Source organism: Bufo gargarizans, chromosome 5 (assembly GCF_014858855.1).
Source record: "Bufo gargarizans isolate SCDJY-AF-19 chromosome 5, ASM1485885v1, whole genome shotgun sequence".
In the NCBI taxonomy this organism is placed as follows: Eukaryota; Metazoa; Chordata; class Amphibia; order Anura; family Bufonidae; genus Bufo; species Bufo gargarizans.
This window is the reverse complement of record NC_058084.1, coordinates 452,631,807-452,656,813: the sequence shown is the minus strand read 5'-3', so window position 1 is coordinate 452,656,813 and position 25,007 is coordinate 452,631,807. Positions and strand designations below refer to the sequence as shown.

Sequence of the window (25,007 nt, the reverse complement as noted above, 5' to 3'; positions counted from 1 at the left end):
ATATCCCGGACACAGAGTACGGTAGATTGGGCAACGCATTACACAGCTCTAGACCGAGAATAGGAAAAGGGGATCCATGGGAGTTGACATTTTAATTAGGGGTTAGGAATCCCTTATCTAGGTGCTCTAGGAATATTTAGGCTGCTATTTATAGACGACAGGGGTGTATAAGACGTTACTTCAAGCAGTACCCTTCCCTATCAGCAGGTGGCAGCGTACAGGAATCTGCGCCCTGGATTGAGGCGGAGCTATGAGCATTGCTGTGACAGTATGACTAACCGTGGCTTGGTGGTGATGGGGATGGCTGTTGGGTGGGTTTGGGGGGGAATTCCTGGACTCGCTAAGCCCACGGTAACCAAAAGGTTGGAATCATATCTGGATAACACTTATTGATTAGTATGCACATCCTGAAAAATTACACATAACAGTAAATAGTGTAAAGGCATTTTAAATGGTATACATTACTTTTTAAAGGGGTATTCTACCTTACACAACACATCCCCATAAGCTCTAGAGGGTCTTAGGACCGCCCTCCGATTTAAAGGAGTTGTCTCATCATGGACAATAGGGGTGTATCGCTAGGATGTGCCTTCAATGTCTGATAGGTGTGGGACACACACCTATACTTAGAATGGAGCCCACAAAGTGACGGAGGATGCACCGCGCTTGCACGGCCACCCTACATTCATTTCTATGGGAGTACCGAAAAATGCAGAGCAGCACACTCAGCTATTTTTGGAAGTCTCATTGAAATGAATGGTAAGTGCACTGCGCAAGCGTGTCCACGGCTCCATTCACTTCTATGGGGCTTACGGAAATAGCCGAGCCAGCCCTCTCCTATTTTTGGAGCTCCAATAGAAATGAATGGAGGGGCGGCTGGCATGCGCAGTGCATCCTCTGTCACTTTGCAGGCTCAGTTCTAAGTTCTACCTCCTGGACCCGCTCCTATGAGACATTGGGAGCATATCCTAGCGACACGTCCCCAAGATGAGACAATGTCCAAAATGCAGTTAGCATACCTGTCTTAACATCGATTTGAAGGTCATCAGCCGGAGTCTCGTGGTCAGAATCTCTCCCGCCTTTCCAAACGTGAACCCCTGTAACAAGAGGGATAGAAGATATCAGGATATGACCACATGCTCCCAGTATGGAGATTTCATGTAATGGAGAGAAAATTGCAGCATTTCATAGTTAAAGGGGTTTTCCGGTTTGCATCAACACCCTATAAAATAATAATTTATAAAGGTGGCGGTAATTTTGTAATGTATTACTTTTACCATTATTGCTTCTATCTCCCGTCCTGGATTGAGGTCACATGACCATGTCCATGCAGCTGTTTCTTGTTTCCTGTGATGTTATGTCCATGGGTAGGGGCGTGTCTATGTGACTAGCTGTGTGGGAGGAGCTATAAACTCGCTGGGTGTTGTTAGGGGCGGTGCTGGAGGTGTGGCAGAGGAAGGAGAAGTGCATCATGGGTTTGGTTGGATACGGCAACAGGAAGTGCTACATACAGGATGGGAACAGACCAGAGGAGAGTCCAAATTAAAAAAAATGGGAAAGATGTACATGAGTAAAGCAACCACATCAACAAATCTGTTAAACACCACTGTAAACCTGGAAAACCCCTTTAAATTCTGGACTGATTTTTAGTATTGTCATGTGTCATGACTTTCAGCTCCTGTTCTCCATTCCTGTCTAAAGCAAAATTCTGAATTCTACTGGTTTCCCACTATTAGCGAGCTGTGCACTGCGGGAGCTCAGTTTTTTTGCTGCTTGGTTACATGTCTGACAACAACATGGACACACTCTGCTGTCAGTTTCCAAGGGCGACCAGCTGAATTTTGAAAAGAAAATAAGATAAAAAAAAAAATTCTAAGCATTTGGAAGGATATTCAACTTGTCCTGCAGGTATAAGAGATGAGCTGTGAAATGAAGCACAATTACCTGGAGGAAAAAAGTCACAAAAGAGACGCCTCCCAGTCCCAAAAATATCAAAGAAAACATGTCGCTTTTGGATCTTATCTCATCCTCCGCGCCGGCAAAGACCTACAAGGAAAGAAAAAAGATTATTACCGATTTAGGCCTGCTTCACACTAGTGATATAGAAATCCGGCAGACACTGCCGGATGCAAAAAATGCTTCACTGTCCGGCCCCATTCACTATAATCGGGACCAGCGGCAATCCGGCTGCAAACTGGCAAATATGCCAAGAAGCGGCCGGACAAATACCGCTGCATGCAGCAATTATCATCCGCCCCCCACTTCTCGTCCTGTTTGCCGGGTTGCAGCCAGAGCTCGCCAGTCCCCATTGTAGTGAATAGGGCTGGCAGATGCCAGTTAGCACCCGGCAGTGCTCCCCTGCCGGAGATGTTTGCCGCAAATGTAAAACAAGCCTTAAGCCAAGCAGAGTAAGGATATAAATTTAAAGCTATGTACACTTCAGAGGCAATTTTTTTTATTGCATTTTACTCATTTTGGGCAAAACAAAAAAATTTTTTTCAATTGGTCTTTATTAAAAATATTCAACTTTTCTTTTCACAAAGGGTTAACTGTTTGTCTTGATGTGTGACTGGTACTTTCACTTTCTGAGGTCATCTAATAAACTTTATCTCTAAATTAGGTCATAAACACTTATTTAAAGGGGTATTCCGGTAGGTAAAAGTTATCCCCTATCCACAGGATATCTCCTGAAACTCCTAAAGAAATGAAGGGAGCAGCCGCACGGTTCCGGTCATTTCAGGGAAGCAGCTTGGGGCCGGCAGGGAGTACAGGGCCCCCATTCTTGTGATCGGTGTGGGTCCCAGTAATAGTACCCCCACCAATCTGATAGTTATCCCCTATCCTGTGAATAAAAGATAACTTTTACCTACTGGAATACCCCTTTAAGCCACATTCTTATCAGAAAAGGGCTCCAATTATTTATTTTTTATAAAGATCAATCCTGTCCTAATGTTCCATTGGTCTGTTGTCAGTTTTTGTATCCCGCTATGCCGGACGTCCGCAAATAAGCTAGTGATGGCCTATCCAGAGGATAGGTGATCACTTCAAAATTTTAGACAAATTTGGGTGTGAATTTGCCAGGTGCGGGTCTCAGAAGTGGGACCTGCATCTGACTTTGATGGCATATCTCAGTGATATGCCATCAAAGTCTGAGATGACACAACCCCTTTAAGGTTCAGAAACGTCTGCAGTGTCCTGCTCCTAACGGTCGCAAGACTCTGCAAAAGCACAGTATAGGGTTAATAAATGTGCTAAACTGTAATGCAATGTAATATGTAAAGCTGTAAATCCCATCACATGTAGACACACTAGTCACCACTAGATGGTGCTGATACTGTTCCCTATAAAAGGGACAGCTAGTCACAGGAAGAACAGTTCAGAGGGTGTAGGGATTAAGTTAAAGGGAGTCTATAAGCACATTTACCCCTTTTTAACAGTTCCCATATCGCTGTAGCCGCAACACAGATGATTAAAACGGTACCTTTATATGCTTTTGTGGACTTTTAAAACTGCCAAAAACGAACTTTGATGCATATGTAAATGAGGGCTCGCAAGTGCCCAGGGCGGCGTCCACCGCGTTGGAGCCCAGGCAGCTCTGCCTCTTCGGCTCTTATCCCCGCCCACCCTCTTCCTCTGCCCGCCCATCTGACTTCTCTCCCCCTCAACGAGATCCCGCGCCTACGCGCTGCCTTTCTTGGTCGGGGCATGCGCATAAGCTACTGTGATGCCGTGCCAGCAATGGGCATCGTAGTGCGCATTCCCGGCCGAGGAAGTTATCGCGTCGGCGCGAGATCTCGCTGAGGGAAAAGGAGGAAGACACAGGTTATAATCCATCTAATATGCTACAACAAAGAGGGACTGAGATTAGTTTTTATCACACGAGAGGTAAGTGTCCAGTACATAATGGTCAAGTCTTGCTGGTCTAGCAAATATACCTTACTTCCAAGGTCTCTTGATTATGGGAATTGTGCTGTACTAAGAGACTTGGTGCAAAGTAAATTGTAGTGATGCACAATCGTTACGTCCTGACCCATAGTTATATACTTACCGCAATAATCTTAGAGAATATAATGGCAAAGGCTGGTTGTGTAGCTCCATTTATAGCGGCACAAATGATCCCAACAACAAAGTACGGCCATTCAGGTTTGTTCAACCTCATGATTTTGAAAAAAGAGACTGGCTTCACATCTGTGACCTGAAATAGGGAAGCGAACGATATCGATAAGTGGTGCCACCACATATCATAAATACAAATTACACAAGGCTTCTTAGCTGAAAAGAATCATTTGCAATAGAATGTGACTAATAAATATACAGCATATTGCAATGAAGTGAGTGGCGGTCTTTCCTTTATGATATGAGTGCCGACTTGCATACAACGCATAAATACAAGTCTATAAAATTAGTATGTGAAATGCTTGGTACGTTTTAGTTTACAGGAGTGTAATGTGTATGTTTATCCACCAGATCTCACTGTTGTATTGACGGCCCGCGGAGAGCATTTGGTTGACGGCTATTTCTCTTCTCTGATACAGTAATAAGAGGCATTTCATTTTAGACACAGCGGACATATGCCCCATCACTGCCAGGCTAGGGTGCACAACTATACGCCCCTCTGAAGGGTCAATTGGGTACAGAAGAAGTATATTATGCAACCTCCCTGCATTCTTAGAAATAAAAAGGGCTATAAGGTCTTATGGAGCCCGTCTGAATTCTGCCGAATCGTTTCTTTTACATGTATGGTGAGTATGGCACTCGCTACCTCTTGATCTTCTCCATTCTTCCTCTTTCTTCTCTTCTTCTTCAGGTGTCTTGACACTGTTGAGGACGACTTAATTTCCTCTTCAATGATATCTTGGTTTCGGTGTGGTTTGCATAATAGTTGCTTTTTTCATTGGCGGTGTCCTCCACTTGGCTTCCATCATCTTCCTCGGTGTTGATTGTCTAATGGTGACAAAGAATAAAAGTGTACATGTCGTTAACTTACCACATCGAGATCGGGAGGCCGAATATCTGTCATCTACCACAATACATTTATAGGATATTAATTTGGCTACTGATTGGTGGGGGTCTTGCTGTTGGTACTTCCAACAACCTCAGAATGAAGGTGCCCATTGTCTTGTCAACCAAGTGGTGGTCATGCATGTGAAGTAACTCTCCATTGATGTCTACATGAGATATAGGTATAGCAGACTACATGTGTACGTGGCAATCACCAAGGATAGGAAGGGGGGACCACTGTTCTCAGAACTAGTGAGGACTAACCAACCAATCACTCACGCCATCATTTATTTATCTATTGGATGTAGTGGCCAATGACTACCTCATCTGGTGGAGATCTGGAGCAAGGTGGCTGTAAATGTCTATAGTAGGACAACCCCCTTTATTTAAGTCAAAAACCTTAAGGGGCATCTGTCAGCAGTTTTGTACCTATGAAACTGGCTGACCTGTTACATGTGCGCTTGGCAGCTGAAGGCATCTGTATTGGTCCCATGTTCATATGTGCCCGCATTGCTAAGATAAAAGAAGTTTAATATATGCAAATTAGGCTTTAGGAGCAACCGGGGCGTTGCTGTTACACCTACAGGCTCTGCCCTCTCTGCAACTGCTGCACTTTGATTGACAGGGCCAGGCAGTGAAATCACACCTCGCTCTGTTGATCAAAATGGAGAGAAAGTGCAGCAGTTGCAGAAAGAACCTCTATGTGTAACGGCAACGCCCCCGTTGCTCCTAGAGGCTCATTTGCATATATTAAAACTTCATTTTTCTCAGCAATGAGAGCACATATGAACATGGGACCAACACAGATGCCTTCAGCTGCCAAAGTGCACATGTAACAGGTCAGCCAGTTTCATAGGTACAAACCTGCTGACAGATGCTGAAACCCTTCATAGCTCCCTATACTGTACTGCAATCAGCACCTAATTAGTTCCTAACGTTCCATTAACGTTCCACTAACCTGCATTGTGACAAGCTTATAGTAAATTCCCTCTTTTTTCATGAGTTCTGCATGGGATCCTTGCTCAGATATGACACCTTCATAAAATCCAGCAATTGTGTCAGCGTTCCGGATGGTTGACAATCGGTGAGCAATGACGATGGTGGTCCGGCCTTCTCTAGCCTACATAAGAAGTAAAAAAGTGAAAAGCGGTGAATGGTTGGTAACCCTGAGAATAAAATGGGTGAGAAAACTGTGTTTAAATATTAGGCACAGTGGCTCCACAACACAATGAAGGCATTATAAGGTGGAGTAATCTGTAATGTATTAAATACCTTATCCAGAGCTGCCTGAACAACAGCTTCACTCTCCATGTCCAGAGCAGATGTGGCTTCATCTAGAAGAAGAATTTTGGGGTTCCGAACCAGGGCCCTGGCAATTGCGATTCTCTGCTTCTGACCTCCACTGAGCTGAGCTCCTCTCTCTCCCACAAGAGTGTCAAATTTCTGAAAATACATAAAATCATGTTCAATGTAGCAAATATAGCAATGTTTGGCAAATATGTCCTTGGACGACAGATTCGCAGTAGGCCCTCTGCAAATGCAACATAATTACCCATGGGTGAGCTTTACTTGAATTTTGTGTCTTGATTATCTTTATCAGGGAGATCGATGGGTCTCGTTGTCACCAAACATGAGTTCCCAGAAAAATTTAGTTGGATTTATCAGACTGTCATGTATCAAATCTTAACAGGGTTGTGTCAAGTAGATACATCTTTTAATGAACGTAACCATCTTAAAGGGATTTTCCAACACTTTTCAACTGATGATCCTCTGGATAGGTCATCGGTATCTAATCGGTGGAGGTCCAACCGCCACCGATCAGCTGGTTGAGAAGACACTGGCACTCCTGTAAGCACCATGGCCTTCTCGGAGCTTACCAAGCACAGCACCGTCCATTGTATAGCGGTTGCGCTTGGTATCGCTGCGTCTAGGCCTTGTGACCGATGAATGTGTCGTCACTTGGCCTAGGGAAATCTGCAAGAAAGCCGCAGAGCTACTGCGAGCGCCGGTACCCTTTCAAACAGATGAACGGCGGGGGTCCTGGGAGTCAGACCCCCACCGTTAAGATACTAACCATTGGATCAGTCTTGAAAACCCCTTTAAAGGGAACCTGTAATCACAATTTAGGGTCCTGCCACCAACCTGCATCCAGAACGATGGCAGCATAATGACATTCTATCATCTTCTTAGAGATTCAGCGTAAAACAGTTTGATTGCTGTATAGTGATCCGTTTCAGGAGTCATAGGGGGGGAGCCGCTCTTGGAGGATTCATGCTAAACGGTCCCCTAATTTAGTTTGATTAACATCCCAGAAGCTAGGAACGTCATCATGAACCACATTCAGTGGCAGTCAGAGGTGAGTAGTGACACTGGCCTCAGCTCCATATGCATACTGTGGCCTGTGATGATGCACCTGGCCCGTGGGACATCAATCGAGCCAGGGTGACTCTTCCAAGATTTGGCTCCTCCCTCTTGACTCATGAAATGGATTTCAATACAACAATCAAAGTCCTTTTTCTGACTTATGCCGAACCTCTAAGAAGATAAAAAGACATCATTGTGAAGCAGTTACCGTCCTGGGTAAGGGCAGGTTCACATCAGCGTTACGAATTCCGTTAACATGGTTATAATGGAAAATAGCGGAATTGTAAGATGGAATTCAAAACGGAAACCTTTAGAGGAATTCCGTTTTGATCCGTCATAATAGAGATCTATGGGCAAGCAGAACGGATCAGGTCTGGTTTCCGTTATCCAGGAAAGTCTTGTCGACGGGACAAGAAAGTCCTAAATCGTGATTACAGGTATTCCTTAATAGCCCATGATAGATGCATCAGGAGGCTCATGAGGGGGTCCCGAGCTTCCCCCTATAATGTCCATATGCGATAACAGGGCATATAGCTGTTGCCTTCATTAGGAAAGTCTCAACAACTGGTATCATGATAGAAGGCTGATCATCAAGCCAAAAAGACTGATTGATTAACTGCACAAAAACACTATACCTAGAGAAACATAACAAATTAGACCTTACATCTGGAAGCTTCATGATGAAGTTGTAGGCGTTGGCTTCCTTAGTGGCTTGTACAATTTCCTCCATGGTTACATCCTCCCGGCCATAGCGGATATTCTCAGCTATAGTGGTACCAAACAGGATGGGCTCTTGGCTCACCACTCCAATCATCTCTCTTAAGTATCTGATGTTCAGATTACGAATATCTTGCCCATCAATAGTGATCTATGAGAAGAAGCTTAGTGGTTAGCACTGGTGCCTTGCAGCGCTGGGGTCCTAGGTTCAAATCCGACCAAGGGCAACATCTGCATGGAGTTTGTATGTTCTCCCCGTGTCTGCGTGGGTTTCCTCCCACACTCCAAAGACATACTGATAGGGACCTTAGATTGTGAGCCCCATTGGGGACAGTTGGATGCTAATGTCTGTAAAGCGCTGCGGAATATAGTAGCGCTATATAAGTGCATAAAATAAATAAAATAAGACAGTGAAAAGCTATCCATGACTAAGAGGGGGTCGGCAGGAAAAGTCAGTTTGTGCTCCCTACTATGAGGGTCCACTCTCCACTGATTCCTCGGAAGGAGACAATAAGCCATCTTACCGTGCCTTCTCCTGGGTCATAAAATCTTTGAATGAGCTGGACCGTTGTGCTTTTTCCACAACCGCTGCTCCCCACAAGAGCCACCGTCTGACCACTGGGAACCGTAAGGTTCAAACCTTTCAAAACCTTCAATGACAAATATAATAATGCTCATCAGACATGTCACATAGATAATACTGTCATACTGTACACAAAACCAATTCCGCCCTAGGCTAGACATTAATAATAATGCCATACTGTAAAAATAAATAATGTCGCTATACAGTCCTCAAATAAAAAACCCACATAACGACAAAAATTGCCCATGTTAACAGCATCAGAGTGTACTCCAGTTAAAAACAGATTTATGGTGGTAAGACTGGTTACTAACCTGGACTTCAGGTCTGGATGGATAGTTGAACTTCACATTTCTGAATTCTATGTCTCCCTTTATCTTGTCGGGTTTAAACCCTTTAGTGGAAAAACTGTCTATTTTAGGTTCCTGCAGGAAATAGAAGAGGATAACATGTAGAACAAATGGATCATTTTATGGGACACCTCCTTAATTATACCAAAAGTGGTCACCTAGTGGCACCTATAGGCAATCTAGGCCTGTGCCTGTAGGTGGCCTTGGGGCAAGAGCACGTACTAAATTGGGAGGGAATTCACATATGAATACACTCTATAGTGTTTATCCCTGTGTATTTGCATTTATATTTTAAAGGGAACCTGTCACCCAAAAATCGCCTATTAAGCTGTTTACAGTACCTTATAGTGCTGTATAGTCGTTTCCTGATGCACTTTTTGTTAGTTTTGCAGCATGTATGCTCAGTCAGAAATCGATGTTATATTCAGCTGCTGCCCCGTGCTTCAAGTCAGGCTTGAAGTCACGGGGGCAGCGGCCTCGGCGTCTTACATGGCCCTCTCCCCGCCCCTGTGACTGACAGCCGAAATCCGATTCCGGGACGCGCTCAACGGCCGCATGCGCAGTAAAGGGCGGCAGGAGCGCGGTCCCGGCTGCCGCGCGTACTACGCGCCGTCTTACTTTCGCCGCACTGCGCATGCGCCCGACATCCTGTATCAAACGCGCCCGCGCCCGGCATCTGGGCGCGTTTGATACAGGATGTCGGGCGCATGCGCAGTGCGGCGAAAGTAAGACGGCGCGTAGTACGCGCGGCAGCCGGGACCGCGCTCCTGCCGCCCTTTACTGCGCATGCGGCCGTTGAGCGCGGTCCCGGAATCGGATTTCGGCTGTCAGTCACAGAGGCAGGGGGCGGGGAGAGGGCCATGTAAGACGCCGAGGCCGCTGCCCCCGTGACTTCAAGCCTGACTTGAAGCACGGGGCAGCAGCTGAATATAACATCGATTTCTGACTGAGCATACATGCTGCAAAACTAACAAAAAGTGCATCAGGAAACGACTATACAGCACTATAAGGTACTGTAAACAGCTTAATAGGCGATTTTTGGGTGACAGGTTCCCTTTAACTAGAAATTAAGCCCGTTACAATAACGGGCACTAGAACAGTAGGGCATAAACATTAGTAGGAACAGTCTATATTAAATGGCAAGGGGACAGCTGGCACTGACTGGTGGCGCTAAGACTGCTGGCAGCTACTGGTGGCTGAGACTGCTGGCACTGTGGCTAAGACTGCTGGCACTGACTGATGGCTGAGACTGCTGGCACTGACTGATGGCTGAGACAGCTGGCACTGACTGGTGGCTGAGACTGCTCGCACTGTGACTAGTGGCACTGACTGATCGTGGAGACAGCTGGCACTGACTGGTGGCTAAGACTGCTGGTAGCGACTGCGAGCGGTGGTGATTGCGTGGTGTGCAGGTGTGGGCAGCGTGTGGAGCGCCATGTGATGATTGGTTGGCTCACCATGCATATGCAGTTCAATTATCGGCACACACGCATAGACACGCAGCCCCGAGCAAGCACACAATGTATAATGATAAAAGCCCTGTGTTCGTGCTCCGTGTCCGTGCACACTGCTCCCTCCTCCTCCAGAGCCCGGGCACTTCTGCAAGAGGCTGCCCAACGGAGGTCTTGCTCCCCGGGGCTCAGCTCTGAGGGGAGTTCGGAGGAGGATGTTCTGTGTATAGAGGCAGTGGTATCAGGTGCTGAGTGCAGGGGGCTGCCGCAGGTTTGGTATTTGCCTCTAGTAGTAATACTCCTGCTCTAGTGTCCATCCATTAGTGATCCTGCCCCTGCTCCAGGTAACCCCCATCAGTTGCCCCTGCTCCAGGTAACCCCCATCAGTTGCCCCTGCTCGAGGTAACTCCCATCAGTTGCCCCTGCTCCAGGTAACCCCCATCAGTTGCCACTGCTCCAGGTAACCCCCATCAGTTGCCCTTCTCCAGGTATCTCTCATCAGTTGCCCCTGCTCCAGGTAACCCCCATCAGTTGCCCTTCTCCAGGTATCTCCCATCAGTTGCCCCTGCTCTAGGTAACCCCCATCAGTGGCCCTTCTCCAGGTAACTCCCATCAGTTGCCCCTGCTCCAGGTAACCACCATCAGTTGCCTCTGCTCCAGGTAACCCCCACCAGTTGCCCTTCTCCATGTAACTCCCATCAGTTGCTCTTCTCCAGGTGACCCCCATCAGTTGCACCTGCTCCAGGTAACTCCCATCAGTTTCCCCTGCTCCAGGTAACTCCCATCAGTTGCCCTTCTCCAGGTAACTCCCATCAGTTGCCCCTGCTCCAGGTAACCCCCATCAGTTGCCCTTCTCCAGGTAGCTCCTATCAGTTGCCCTTCTCCAGGTAACCCCCATCAGTTGCCCCTGCTCCAGGTAACCCCCATCAGTTGCCCCTGCTCTAGGTAACTCCCATCAGTTTCCCCTGCTCCAGGTAACCCCCATCAGTTGCCCTTCTCCAGGTAACCCCCATCAGTTGCCCTTCTCCATGTAACTCCCATCAGTTGCCCTTATCCAGGTGACCCCCATCAGTTGCACCTGCTCCAGGTAACTCCCATCAGTTTCCCCTGCTCCAGGTAACCCCCATCAGTTGCCCTTCTCCAGATAACTCCCATCAGTTGCCCCTGCTCCAGGTAACCCCCATCAGTTGCCCTTCTCCAGGTAACCCCCATCAGTTGCCCCTGCTCCAGGTAACCCCCATCAGTTGCCCCTGCTCCAGGTAACTCCCATCAGTTTCCCCTGCTCCAGGTAACCCCCATCAGTTGCCTCTGCTCCAGGTAACCCCCATCAGTTGCCCTTCTCCAGGTGACCCCCATCAGTTGCACCTGCTCCAGGTAACTCCCATCAGTTTCCCCTGCTCCAGGTAACTCCCATCAGTTGCCCTTCTCCAGGTAACTCCCATCAGTTGCCCCTGCTCCAGGTAACCCCCATCAGTTGCCCTTCTCCAGGTAGCTCCTATCAGTTGCCCTTCTCCAGGTAACCCCCATCAGTTGCCCCTGCTCCAGGTAACCCCCATCAGTTGCCCCTGCTCCAGGTTACTCCCATCAGTTTCCCCTGCTCCAGGTAACCCCATCAGTTGCCCTTCTCCAGGTAACCCCCATCAGTTGCCCTTCTCCATGTAACTCCCATCAGTTGCCCTTATCCAGGTGACCCCCATCAGTTGCACCTGCTCCAGGTAACTCCCATCAGTTTCCCCTGCTCCAGGTAACCCCCATCAGTTGCCCTTCTCCAGATAACTCCCATCAGTTGCCCCTGCTCCAGGTAACCCCCATCAGTGGCCCTTCTCCAGGTAACTCCCATCAGTTACCCCTGCTCCAGGTAACCCCCATCAGTTGCCTCTGCTCCAGGTAACTCCCATCAGTTTCCCCTGCTCCAGGTAACCCCCATCAGTTGCCCTTCTCCAGGTAACTCTCATTAGTTGCCCATGCTCCAGGTAACTCCCATCAGTTTCCCCTGCTCCAGGTAACCCCCATCAGTTGCCCCTGCTCCAGGTAACTCCCATCAGTTTCTCCTGCTCCAGGTAACTCCCTTTAGTTGCCCCTGCTCCAGGTAACTCCCATCAGTTGCCCCTGCTCCAGGTAACCCCCATCAGTTGCCCCTGCTCCAGGTAACTCCCATCAGTTGCCCCTGCTCCAGGTAACCCCCATCAGTTGCCCCTGCTCCAGGTAACTCCCATCAGCTGCCCCTGCTCCAGGTAACCCCCATCAGTTGCCCCTGCTCCAGGTAACTCCCATCAGTTGCCCCTGCTCCAGGTAACCCCCATCAGTTGCCCCTGCTCCAGGTAACCCCCATCAGTTGCCTCCGCGCCAGGTAACTCCCATCAGTTGCCCCTGCTCCAGGTAACTCCCATCAGTTGCCCCTGCTCCAGGTAACTCCCATCAGTTGCCCCTGCTCCAGGTAACTCCCATCAGTTGCCCCTGCTCCAGGTAACTCCCATCAGCTGCCCCTGCTCCAGGTAACCCCCATCAGTTGCCCCTGCTCCAGGTAACTCCCATCAGTTGCCCCTGCTCCAGGTAACCCCCATCAGTTGCCCCTGCTCCAGGTAACCCCCATCAGTTGCCTCTGCGCCAGGTAACTCCCATCAGTTGCCCCTGTTCCAGGTAACCCCCATCAGTTGCCCCTGCTTCAGGTGCTCTGCTGTCTGCTCCAGCTTCCCCCTTTCTACTGCAGGTGTTCCCCAGAGCCCCTACTCTCCCTGCATCCAGGACCCCCTTTCTCCTGCTCCAAGTGTCTCCCCTTTAGTCCCAGACGCCCCTCCTTCAGTTGCCTCCCCTCTGAAGTGCCCCTGCTCCAGATGCCCTTCCTCCCTCTGGTGCCTGTGCTCATGCCACCTCCACCTCCTGTCGTGCCCCTGCTGAGGTGGTCTCTCTTCCAGGTAACCCCCTTGCGATGATGGGGATTCAAAACCATGCCCCCTTACCGCCTCTTTCACCAATTAGCGGAGAGTGCTTCTTTCTCTCCCTATTCTGTTCTCCAGTGCGCTGATGTGGGCGGTGCGGCCGCATGTGGTGCGCTGCGATTCTATTTGCCAGCGCGCCGCGCATGCGCATTTAACATCGGCACACACGCACAGACACATCGCAGGCACAGAGGCATTTTATTATAGAGGATTAAGTGATCACGTTGCCATTAGGGAGGGAAGGACATCCAGGGATATGCAAGAAGAAGTTGCAGAGGATACTAGATGATGAGAAGGACAACACATTGTTAACCCTGTTTGAGTCTAAGGCAAACATTGTGCCTATAAGTTCTCCAGATGGAAAGCTGGTGCTGAGAGAGAGAGAAGCTTCAGCTGCATCCCCCTCCTCCCACCATTCTCTCCTCTGCTGAAGTATCCTTTCATCTCCCAGTTCCACAAAACAGCACAAAGTACTGTAGATCTTAGTCTGTTGACCTACTCGGCCCAAAAAGAAAAGGACAACCACCAACAGCCCACACTCGGTTTGTGAGTCTAATGACATGGCAAAGCTTAGCAGATGATATTAATGATCAAGGGGTCATGGCTGCTCCAAATGCCTCCCCATATATTGAGTAAAAGGGTTTCTCGGAAGGAGAATACTGATGGCCTATAGCTGTTTGAAGAGATCAGGTGAGCTCTGCAGCCTCTTTCTTGGCCAGTGACGCCTCGTTCAATGGTCAAGTAGCCTATGTGCAGCTCAGTCCATTCAAGTGAATGTAATACCAAGAACAGCCACTACGCAATGTACAGCGCTGTGCTGTGATGAGGCGGCAGTGCTCACCGGAGCGCCGCGGCCCCTTCAAACAGCTAATCAGCGGGGGTGTCTGCAGCTGGACCCCCACAGATCACATACGGATGACGTATCCTGAGGACAGGCCATCCATAGTCTACTCCCGGGAAATCCTTTTAGGGTACTTTCACACTTGCGTTGTTTGATTCCGGCAGGCAGTTCCGTTGCCTGAACTGACTGCCTGATCAGGCAAACTGTATGCAAACGGATGTCATTTTTTCTGACTGATCAGGCATTTTTCTGACTGATCAGGATCCTGATCAGTCAGAAAAATGCCTGATCAGTCAGAAAAATGCATTGCAATACCGGATCCGTTTTTCCGGTGTCATTAGGCAAAACTGAAAACTGACCCGTTTTTTTTTTCTTTTTTCCATTTTTAAAGGTCTGCGCATGCGCAGACCGGAAGGACGGAGCCGGCATTCTGGCATTCAGGCAAGTCTTCAGTTTTTTTCGCCGGAGATAAAACCGTAGCATGCTACGGTTTTCTCTTTTGCCTGATCAGTCAAAACGACTGAACTGAAGACATCCTGATGCAAACTGAACGGATTACTCTCCATTCAGAATGCATGGGGATATGCCTGATCAGTTCTTTTCCAGTATAGAGCCCCTGTGACGGAATTCTATGCCGGAAAAGACAAACGCAAATGTGAAAGTAGCCTTAATCAAAAATGTGCACACTGTGTCATATAAACAGAAAAATGATTCCTGCAGAATCATTCCACTAAAAAAACACTTACACTGTCTATAATGGTAAATACAGTATAAGCCGCTCCTCTGGCGTTGGAAAACGATTCAATATTGGGTGATGCTTGTCCTATGGCAAAAGCTCCGATAATGACGGCAAAGAATACCTAAGAGAATCAAAAAAAGAAAAACAAAGGTTAAAGGGGTTGTCTACTTTGTAGTAAGGTTCCACATTGATTCCACATTCAGTTCTGTAGCGGCGCCCACCACAGGAGAAATAAAGCGCTACATGGCGCCCACTGAATTCAACGAACTGCTGTGTGTAATGTGAGCACAGAGGTCCTCCGGACTGAGAGACGCTCTTTGTAGCCATGCTCCACTCTGCGTGGTCGACCAGCCTCCGTGAATTCAGAACGGGGTATCTAAACCAGTTAAACTTAACCCCTTAGTGACCAGCCTCTTTAGGGCCTTCGTGACCAAGGATTTTTTTCCATTTTTTACGTCGCGTTATAACTTATTTATTTTCCCATCAATGTAGCAGCATGAGGGCTTTTTCATTTTCTTATCTTTCATAAAATTTAAACCATTTATTAGTCACACAAGGGGAATTTAAAAGGCACTTCTGAAAACGGCTCAAATAGTGTAATGTATATACCGACAGTCACCAGCAGGCTGCGCCAGAGAGGAATACACTGCAGACAGGCCTGTGGGGTGCGAAAACATTGGTGCCCAACGATCTCATTCGCAGGGTGCCGATGGGAGTAGAGGAAGCTCCCTTCCTCTAAACCAGTGGTTCTCAACCTAGGGGTCGCGACCCCTTTGGGGGTCGATCGGCCCTTTCCGGGGGGTCGCCTGAGGCTTCCTATTGTGGGTCGCCCGCACAACGGCAGCGGTCCCTTATCCTCGCGCACAGGAAGTGATGTCCTATCACTGCCTGTGCTTGAAGGAGCCTGACGTCTGGACGGGTAAGTCAGGCTCCAGCCTGTCTGCTGAGGTCAGAGTTTTTTCGTTAATGACACCGCCGCTGAGCACCACTGCCACCAATGTTTTAATTGAGCCTGGCTAATTTTATTTTAATTATTTGGCTGAGCAAGGCTTAATTTATTTGGGGGGACATGAAGCACCGCTGATTTATTTATTTGGGGGACCCTGAGCACCATTGATTTATTTATTTGGGGGAAACCTGATGCACCGCTGATTTATTTATTTGGGGGTACCCTGAGCACCGCTGATTTATTTATTTGGGGGTACCCTGAGCACCGCTGATTTATTTATTTGGGGGTACCCTGAGCACCGCTGATTTATTTATTTGCGGGAGACCTGAAGCCCCGCTGATTTATTTATTTGGGGGGGACTTGAAGCACCACTGATTTATTTATTTGAGGGGTACCCAACATTTTGTCTTTGTGATGAATTACTCTGCTTTAATTATGTTCAATTTGTAGCAATAAAAATACATCCTGCATATCAGATATTTACATTACAATTCATAACAGTAGCAAAATTAGTTTGAACGTAGCAAGGAAAAAAATGTAATGGTTGGGGGTCACCACAACATGAGGAACTGTATTAAGGGGTCACGGCTTTAGAAAGGTTGAGAACCACTGCTGTAAACCACTTAGATGCCGTGGTCGCTATTGATCGCTGCATCTAAGGTGGTTAAATGACCTGGATTGGCCCTTTTGCTGCTCTGGGCAGTTAGAGCAGGAGCCGCCCTGCTTTATGCTGCACATTAGACCCCTGCAGAGCTTAGACTAGGTCGCCGTAAAAAGGCCCCTCAGTGACTGCAGTAAAAAGGCAGTTAGCAAAGTGTATATCTATGCCGCTCCTCCAAGCATGTAATAAAAAGCTGAACTCTTCTACAGGCTTCATTCACCTACCCATTGCCCCAGGTTTTAATATCCATTGTTCCAAGGCGGCCATTTTAACCACTAACCTACCATGCTACCCAGCGATGCCAGGGACGAAACATTGCAGCACCCAGCTTTTACAATTCTGAGCACAATGAGTTAACTTATTAAAACACTGGGAGGTTATCCAGCATACGCACAATTTTGACAAAAAATTAAAATAATAATAATAATTTGCTTACTGTCAGCACTTTCCCAATAGTGTATTCTTCTTGTATAATCAGAGTGGTTCCATACCAGAACGCCAGTGCATAGGATGCATAGATCATTAAGAATGCAAACCCCATGGACACGTTGGCGGTGACTGCCTTCTTGATGCCTATCTTTTTGGCATCTTCTAGATTCTTTTCATACCTGCCAAAGACAGGCACAAAGGGTTAAACAAGTCAGTAGTGGGTCCCTATGACAAAAAAAAAGAGTCGCACTCACCTCTTAATTTCCTTAGCTTGCCCCCCAAAGGCTATAACGGTCCGGATGGCCGCGAGAACCTCCTCGGCCACCGCCCCAGCTTTGGCGTAAGCCGTCAGCTCCTTGTTAGTAAAGGTTGACAATATCTGCGAATAAATAATCCGATTTACAGCAAACGCGTTTGTCGGTCGGTTTTATGCAGTGGCTAAGACACAGAAGACATCATTTCCTACCTTTGACCAAATAGCCGCTGAAAGTCCCATTACGGGACTGATTGCCAGAATAACCAGGGTCAGCTTCCAGCCCCTCACAAAGCCGATAATAAAGCCGGTGATGAAAGTAGCAATCGACTGCAGCAGCAAGGCTATCTTATCTCCAATGCCTTCGTTGATTTTTTGGACATCGCTGAAATAAAAAATAAAAAAAGACATGTGAAAAAAATTATCATTGGGAGAGGATGAAGGACAAGGCACCTTCTACGGCACCAACAACACCGCGGAACGGCTGCTCAAGGTATAGCCTCGGCAGAGAGGTGACCCATATGGTAGCTATAGACCCCCTAGATCAGGTCCTTGTTTCTCATGAGAAGATTGAGCAAGGCCTCCCCTCAACAAGGGCAATGGACCACAAATAAAAGGTCTTGCTGATGTTGTGCCACGCTCTTCGTACCATGACCGGTGCCATGAGGAGCGGGCATAGGTTGAGTTTTGGACCTTCTCAATTCTATGTACACCTTTGTCTAGAATACCAATGGCTGCTTATCCAATAGACTGGACAGAAAAGGTGCATTTTGGGCAGCTGACTTTTTCTTTATGTTAATTATTTATTTCAGTTTCTTTTTAGGATTTTGAAGTTCTATTTTACGAGAATGTAAGGTCCACGTTTCTCTCGTCACCTCTTCCTCTGCCTAGTCCTGTACACAACACACAAGATCTATTCTCGGGTAAATGAATGAGAGATAATCATGTCCTCCAGAAGTCTCCATAGAAACAAATCGGGTAATAGGTAATTGTGGCGAAACCAACCTCGCCACTGGGTTTTGGAGAGGGCTGTTTAAAAGCCTCTTGCCTCAGGATTATGGCCCATAGTAACTTTAAAGGAGAAGACAGACCGGCCGCACAGCTTAAATCTGTCTGTAGAATTGTATTTTATGTTATTATGCGTTCGGTTAAATTGTATGTTATGTGAGGGCACCCAGATAGCTAATATTATTGTATTTGTGTATTCTGAGTGCCATTCACCTAATGATATGCACTCAGACTTGAGCTATCTGGGGATATGTTAAATGTCTGTGTTTACTGTGGGGGTGTGCCATTGTGTGTTTGGGTGGTGATTCCTGTCCTGTTGTCTCCTCATGTGTATTGGTGATCTCCCTTTGTCCTGAGAGATAATTGGATTGCCTTCGGTTGTCTCCGGGACAGAGAGGAGGAAACCGTGATGCATTGTGGGGATATGTTGTATCTGTCCTGTGTCGCAGTCTCCCTTCTGGTCCTCTGGGGGCGTGAACGATTGGTTGCTGTATTTACATTGTATGTGTTGTAAATTACTGATTGGTTGTATTTCAAAACCCTGTGGGCGGACCTGTATTTGCAACAACTGTAATAAAAACCAGGCTGGGTGTGCCAGCACGTCAGAGCACTGCTTGACCCTCAACACGGAGCCTTGTCTCGTTATTGGGGGGATTCCCTGTATGCTGTTGGAGACTGATTGCCAGGAGTGTAAGCCGATTGTATGCTTTTCCTGTTTGTCTGCCGGCAGCTATTTGCGAGGTTCCAGTTTGGAGTGCTATTTTGTATCCAGTTCGGGAGGTTGGTGTTCTGCAGTAGCTGTGCCTGTCTCTCAGAAAGGGGCATATCGCCTAAACGGATTTTAACCCCTTGTCTGCTGAAACGGTCCGTTACAATTGGTGGCAGCAGTGGGATGACCCCCATGAGGTAGAGAAAGACCTGGCTCACCTAGCAACCCTGGAGTGGGAACTGGAGCAGGACTACCAAGATCTCTTCCACTCCATTGGGAAGGCTCAGCAGGACAGCAAGAAGTCGGACCCAGGTCCAAAGCCCTTCAGCTGGGAGGATATTGTGGATGTTTACTGGGAAGAACCCCAGGTGGCCGGTGGAGATTGGACCGAGGTCTCTCCACCGGTCCTGCAGGGAATTGGGAGCCTAGTCTCCATTCCCCAGCGGCAGGCTGAGTTACAGGGGGCAGAGGTAGTTGTTCCTGCCCCCCAGCAGCAGCATGATTTTTTGGGAATTGGGAGCCCAGTCTCCATTCCCCAGCGGCCGTGTGATGTACAGGGAATTGGGAGCCCAGTCTCCATTCCCTAGCGGCAGGCGGAGTTACAGGGGGCAGAGACAGTCGGTCCTGTCCCCCAGCGGCAGAGTGTCCTACAGGGAATAGAGAGCCCAGTCTCCTTTCCCCAGCAGCAGGACACTGTATTGGGAGCGGAGGCGGTCGGTCGCCCTCCCCAGCGGCTGGAAGTATGTATGGGAGAGGAGCTCGTTACCCCCTCTCCCCAGCGGCAACTTAACGCACCAGGGGGAAACAGTAAGCCCCACAATTGTGCAGATGGGACCGTGGTCTCTGCACTCACAGCACAGAGGGTAGGGACAGTCGGTCCTGTCCCCCAGCAACAGGGCTGTTTAGCCAAAGAGGAGACAGTCGGTTTCCCCCTCCAACAACCAGATCTCCAGCCATCTCCGCAGGGATACCAGGAGGAGGAGGTAAGCGAGCCCTCCCCTTCCCAGCTCCTTCCCAACCGAGTTCTGGGGGCAGGGGATGAGCCTGCAATACCCACTGATCCCTTCCCAGCGGAAGAGCTGGCATCAGGGCAGAGAGCCGCTAGCCTCTGCTCCACCGACCTCCTTGTTACAGGACTGGCTTGTACCCCCCTCACCCCAGCGGAAGAGCTGGCATCTGGGCAGAGCGCAGTCGGCCTCTGCCCACCAAGTACCTACAGCTCCAAGCTGGAGAACCACAAAGCAAGGAGTAGCAGATGCACACTCAACAGCTCGGGACCTACAGAACAGAGCCAGGCCCCAAAATTCAACAGGTCCAGTATTGGGTTGTGGGTGGGCTGCCAGATTAACTCAGGTACCGACCGACGTGAGGTCAGGTATCTGGTTAGTCTTCCCTGGGGGGGGGAGATGTGTGGCGAAACCAACCTCGCCACTGGGTTACAGTAATTAAGTACAAGAAGAGACAGATCACCATATTGTATGTGCTACCTGTGCCAATATGAAGGAGCACAGAAGCCATCACTCAAAGGAGTAAAGTGGCAAATATAAAAAAAATATATCTAATAATAATTGTAACGTATCCTCAGCAATCAATCATCTTTCATTACCAACTGGCGCGGCACCCATATAAATGCTGCACATAGGAGAAAAAAGCTGGAAGCATGGCTGCCGTTCGCCCAGTATCCCTCATCCAACTACCCACGTTACCCTCCAGAAAGCTGAGATGTGGGGTGCTGTTTGCCATAGTTCTCATACTGCTGGTCCTTACTGATTTCCCTTCCTTGCATGACAAATTACGAGCTAGGCAAGTTTAAAGGGGTTCTGCACTTTGTTTTAACTGATGATCTATCCTCTGGATAGATCATCAGTATCTGATTGGTGGTGGTCCGACAGCCGGGACCCCCGCCCATGAGCTGTTTGAGAAGGCAGCGGCGCTCCAGGAGCGCCGCGGCCTTCTTACTGTTTACCGCTGGCCCAGTGACATCACGACTTGTATCAACTAGCGTGGGCGGGGTTAAGCTCTGTTCACTTGAATGGAGCTTAGCCCCGCCCACGCTAATTGATACTAGTCGTGACTTCAGTGCTGTACCAAACAATCCTAATCTAACAGTTTTTTGTGGAGATGTCTGAGCAGGCAGCGGTCAGACATTCACTGCGCCTGCGCCGATTACAACGCGCACGGCACAGGTGCGAGATTTCGTACGGCTGGAACAGAGGGAGGATCGGATTCCATCAGAGATGGGCGTGCTGGAGGGACGCGCTGGGCGGCATTATGTGAAGGTAGACGGAGCCTCTAGGTGCTGAAAAGACGCCCGCATAGCACCTAGAGGCTCATTAGCATATCCATAAAAGTTCTTTTTTTAGCAAAACGGCTGGACAAAAAACTGTTAGATTAGGATTGTTTGGTACAGCAGACACTAGCGGATCGCTAGTGTCTGAAAGCTAAATAGGGGCAAACGAAGTGGTAGAAACCCTTTAAGGAGCTGTCAGTATGAGGACCCTGCCAAACAAATCCCAAATCTCAGACTCTGTTTCCAGGAAATTCAGTTTTAAGGCACGATGCCTTGTAACTTTTACTTGGTGATCCCTTGAGAAAAAAGTTTTAATCCATATGCAAATGAGCAGTTAAGTGCACTGAGGGTGGGTTCAAGCCACTCTGTGCACCCTTCCTCCTTCTGCTCTCCCATCCAGACCCTCTCTCTACTTGACTGACAGGGCCAGGTTTCTGCATAGTCATCCTGCCTGGTCCTGTAAATCAAGAAGGAAATGGAGGGGCTAGCAGAGGAAGTAGGAGGAGAGAGGGTGCACAGAGTGGCTTGGGCCCGCCCTCGGTGCACTTAACTGGTCATTTGCATACGGATTAAAAGTACTTTTTCTCCAGAATGCAGCAATGGATTGCTAAGCACAATGTATCATCACAATCAGCTGATGGTCCTACAAGGCATTGTGCCTGGTTCATCAGTGAATTTTCCGACAACAGACACCCTTTATTCCCAATGCAGCTCACTGGGCTTAACTGAATTATTAGGTTTTTGGCATTATTTAGGTTATATTTTTTATTGGGTGTTTACATTTTAAGGTAAGGGGAATGATAACTCTGAAAAAAAGTGAAAAAAAATGGCACCCTGAATAGTTATCACAACTCCAGAGAGTAACTTTCTTTTTTTTACTTTATAAATTTTTAGAAATATATTGAGAAAAAAAACTCCACAAAACCCAACCCACAAACAGTCGGAGCAGCTCCGAACCCCCCCCCCCCCTCCCACCACTGAACAAAATATAGCATACTTTCACACTTGCTTTGTTTGATTCCGGCAGGCAGTTCAGTTGCCCGAACTGCCTGCCTGATCAGGAAAACTGTATGCAAACGTCTTCTGTTTACTTAGGTTGGGAGACAGACAAGCCCTAGCAACAGTCTTTTAAGGAAACAGTGGAAAGGGACAGGGGACATTAATGAAAGCTGTTATTATAAGGTAATTACAGATCTTCTGACAATCATTGACAGACTAACTCAGGTATACATGCCTGGCTCTAATATACTAGCAAATAAAATAAAAATATGACAGTTACCCTTTAATCTTTAACAGCTCATTAATATTAAACTTGGGCCAGAGAGTAACTTAGGGATGACCCAAGCATTACCGTAAGCTCGGAGGTGGACACTCCGCTATTGTGGAGCAATGCTGTAGGACCGGTCATCACGGTATATAAAATATTAGTCTGAGCTGGATACAGTAATGGCGGTGAGTACTCACTCCGTCAGCCTGGTGTTCAGTTCTCCTGCGTCGTTGACATCAAACCAGCTGATCTCCTGCCTGAGCACCGCATGGAAGAAATGCTTTCTTATTTTCTTGATCTGCCGGCCAGCAGACAGTGTCCAAAGTGAGATCTGGAGATAACCAGCCAGAAGCACGGCAAATCCTAGCCCGCTGTAATAATAGGAATACCTGCGGGAGGAAAATACTGTGTTAGAACGGGCACAGCCATATCGATGGCGACTACTATGTGCACTCATCTGCTAGTCAATCCTGACTTGTCCCGCTATACTCACGACATTATGTCAGTGTTCGGGGACAGCGATGGTCAGTTCGCAGTGTTCGCCAGTGAACACATGCGTGCTGCCATCTTGACTCACCCGTCCAGCGATGCACAGGTTAGCCCTTACCTGTGCCGGTCTGAAATCAAATGCAGTCACCGGGAGCAGGCAGTTCCGAGAACAGCCGCCGGGGGGCCTTCATCGGGCTTTTCTCGGAACTGCCTGCTTCCGGTTGACTGCATTTGATTTCAGACTGGCTCCCGACACAGGTAAGGGCTTACCTGTGCATCGCCGGACGGGTCTACCTTACTAAAGATGGCAGCCCGCATGTGTTCGCTGGCGAACACTGCGCACTGACCATCACTGTTCAGGGACAAGATCAGTCATAACAGAGGTCTACGGGCAAGCAGAACAGATCCGTCTGGTTTCCTGTCGACAGGACTTTCTTTTCCGTCCTGCATAACGGAAACCAGACGGATCAGTTCTGCTGCCCATAGACCTCTCTTATGATGGATCAAAACGGAATGCCTCTAAAAGTTTCCGTTTTGAATTCCGTCTTACGAATTCCGTTATTTTCCGTTGTAACCAATAACTTCAGAACGGTGACGTGAACCCGCCGTAAGTGATACTAATGGTCTTTAGCCCTTGATGGCAGAGCTCTTTAGGATGCTCTAATGCGACCACAATAGTTCGTTTAACCGCCCTCCCCTCAAAATTTCCATTTACCCTCCGGAATTCTGAATGGGTACCAGATGCCCTATATGGCCTATATTACATACATACGGTACATTATACTGCCATTGCATGTCAATCTCCACTACTTCTCGATGCCATGGAGTCAGGTCATTCCTCATGGCCAATTCAAGGACAGTTTGCAGTGGACATATTATGGAAGCAGTGAATGTAATCCTATTGAAGGTCAACTTAAAATAAAGTGCCGCCATATGAGCCACACAGGGAGCCATAGATCAAGTCGTGCCCTTTGCCTTCCGCTTTTACGATCATGTTATTAAGCTTGCTCATCTCTGCATACAGTCAGATGCAGGTGGCCTGCAGAAATATCTTATTGTTAATAGATAACCCGGCTTCTATGATACCTGCACTTTGCACTGTGACAGACTGTATAATGCAGAACACCCAAGAAGCCAATGAAGACGCAAGAAAGGAACACGTCTTATCTTATTTTCAAGGATCAGTGATAAAATACTTGGTCCTGTAGTACAGGAAGGCCTAGTTCAGCGAATTACAGAATTACATGCCCTGTTACATTAGGCTACTATCACACTGGCGTTTTGGCTTTCCGTTTCTGAGATCCGCTCAGGGCTCTCACACACGGTCCAAAACGGATCAGTTTTGCCCTAATGCATTATGAATGGAAAAGGATCCGCTCAGAATGCATCAGTTTTCCTCCGATCAGTCACCATTACGCTCTGGAGGCCGACACCAGACAGGGTTTTGCTGTCCGCTTGACAAAACTGAGCCAAACGGATCCGTCCTGGCACACAATGTAAGTCAATGGGGACGGATCAGTTTTCTCTGACACAATCTGCCACAATAGAAAACGGATCCGTCCTCCATTGACTTTCAATGGTGTTCAAGACGGTGTTACCTAAATGTGTAGGTAAGACAGTACTGACCACTTGATCTAAGAGGAAAATGTCCACCCTAAGTATTTAGTACTCTGGAAAGGTAAGTTCACATGTACAGTAGCAACCACAGTGCAGCCAAGGTTTGGCCAAAAGCTGTGCCGATATGTTAGAGGGGTTATCCCATGGTCAATGTAAAAAAAATAATAATCAGACATCGTATAGTATATGAAATTCGCTTTATAACAAAGCTAGAACCAGCCCTGTACATCACATGGATCCTCCTCATTCATTGCTCGCGTTGTTCTGCTAGATTTATTTTAAGATCACAGCTTTAGGGGAATGTCCTCTCTGCTGCAGCTCTCTCCCTTCCACAGCCAAGGGACTGTGTCCTT

General features: G+C 47.9%; 1 protein-coding gene across 1 annotated transcript in view; it reads right to left on the bottom strand.

Annotated features, from left to right (window-relative positions):
* The window catches only part of ABCB1 (ATP binding cassette subfamily B member 1), a 73,584-nt gene that overhangs the window by 24,356 nt on the left and 24,221 nt on the right, over positions 1-25,007 (bottom strand). The window contains exons 6-20 of the mRNA XM_044295578.1: positions 22,746-22,937; positions 17,488-17,659; positions 17,276-17,400; positions 17,029-17,200; positions 14,990-15,103; positions 8,977-9,087; positions 8,607-8,732; positions 8,030-8,233; positions 6,274-6,444; positions 5,960-6,121; positions 4,818-4,944; positions 4,259-4,272; positions 4,049-4,195; positions 1,945-2,046; positions 1,020-1,097 (exon numbers count right to left, since the gene is read on the bottom strand). Coding sequence (XP_044151513.1) covers positions 1,020-1,097; positions 1,945-2,046; positions 4,049-4,195; positions 4,259-4,272; positions 4,818-4,944; positions 5,960-6,121; positions 6,274-6,444; positions 8,030-8,233; positions 8,607-8,732; positions 8,977-9,087; positions 14,990-15,103; positions 17,029-17,200; positions 17,276-17,400; positions 17,488-17,659; positions 22,746-22,937 — 2,017 coding nt within the window. The remainder of the gene's footprint in view (positions 1-1,019; positions 1,098-1,944; positions 2,047-4,048; positions 4,196-4,258; positions 4,273-4,817; positions 4,945-5,959; positions 6,122-6,273; positions 6,445-8,029; positions 8,234-8,606; positions 8,733-8,976; positions 9,088-14,989; positions 15,104-17,028; positions 17,201-17,275; positions 17,401-17,487; positions 17,660-22,745; positions 22,938-25,007) is intronic.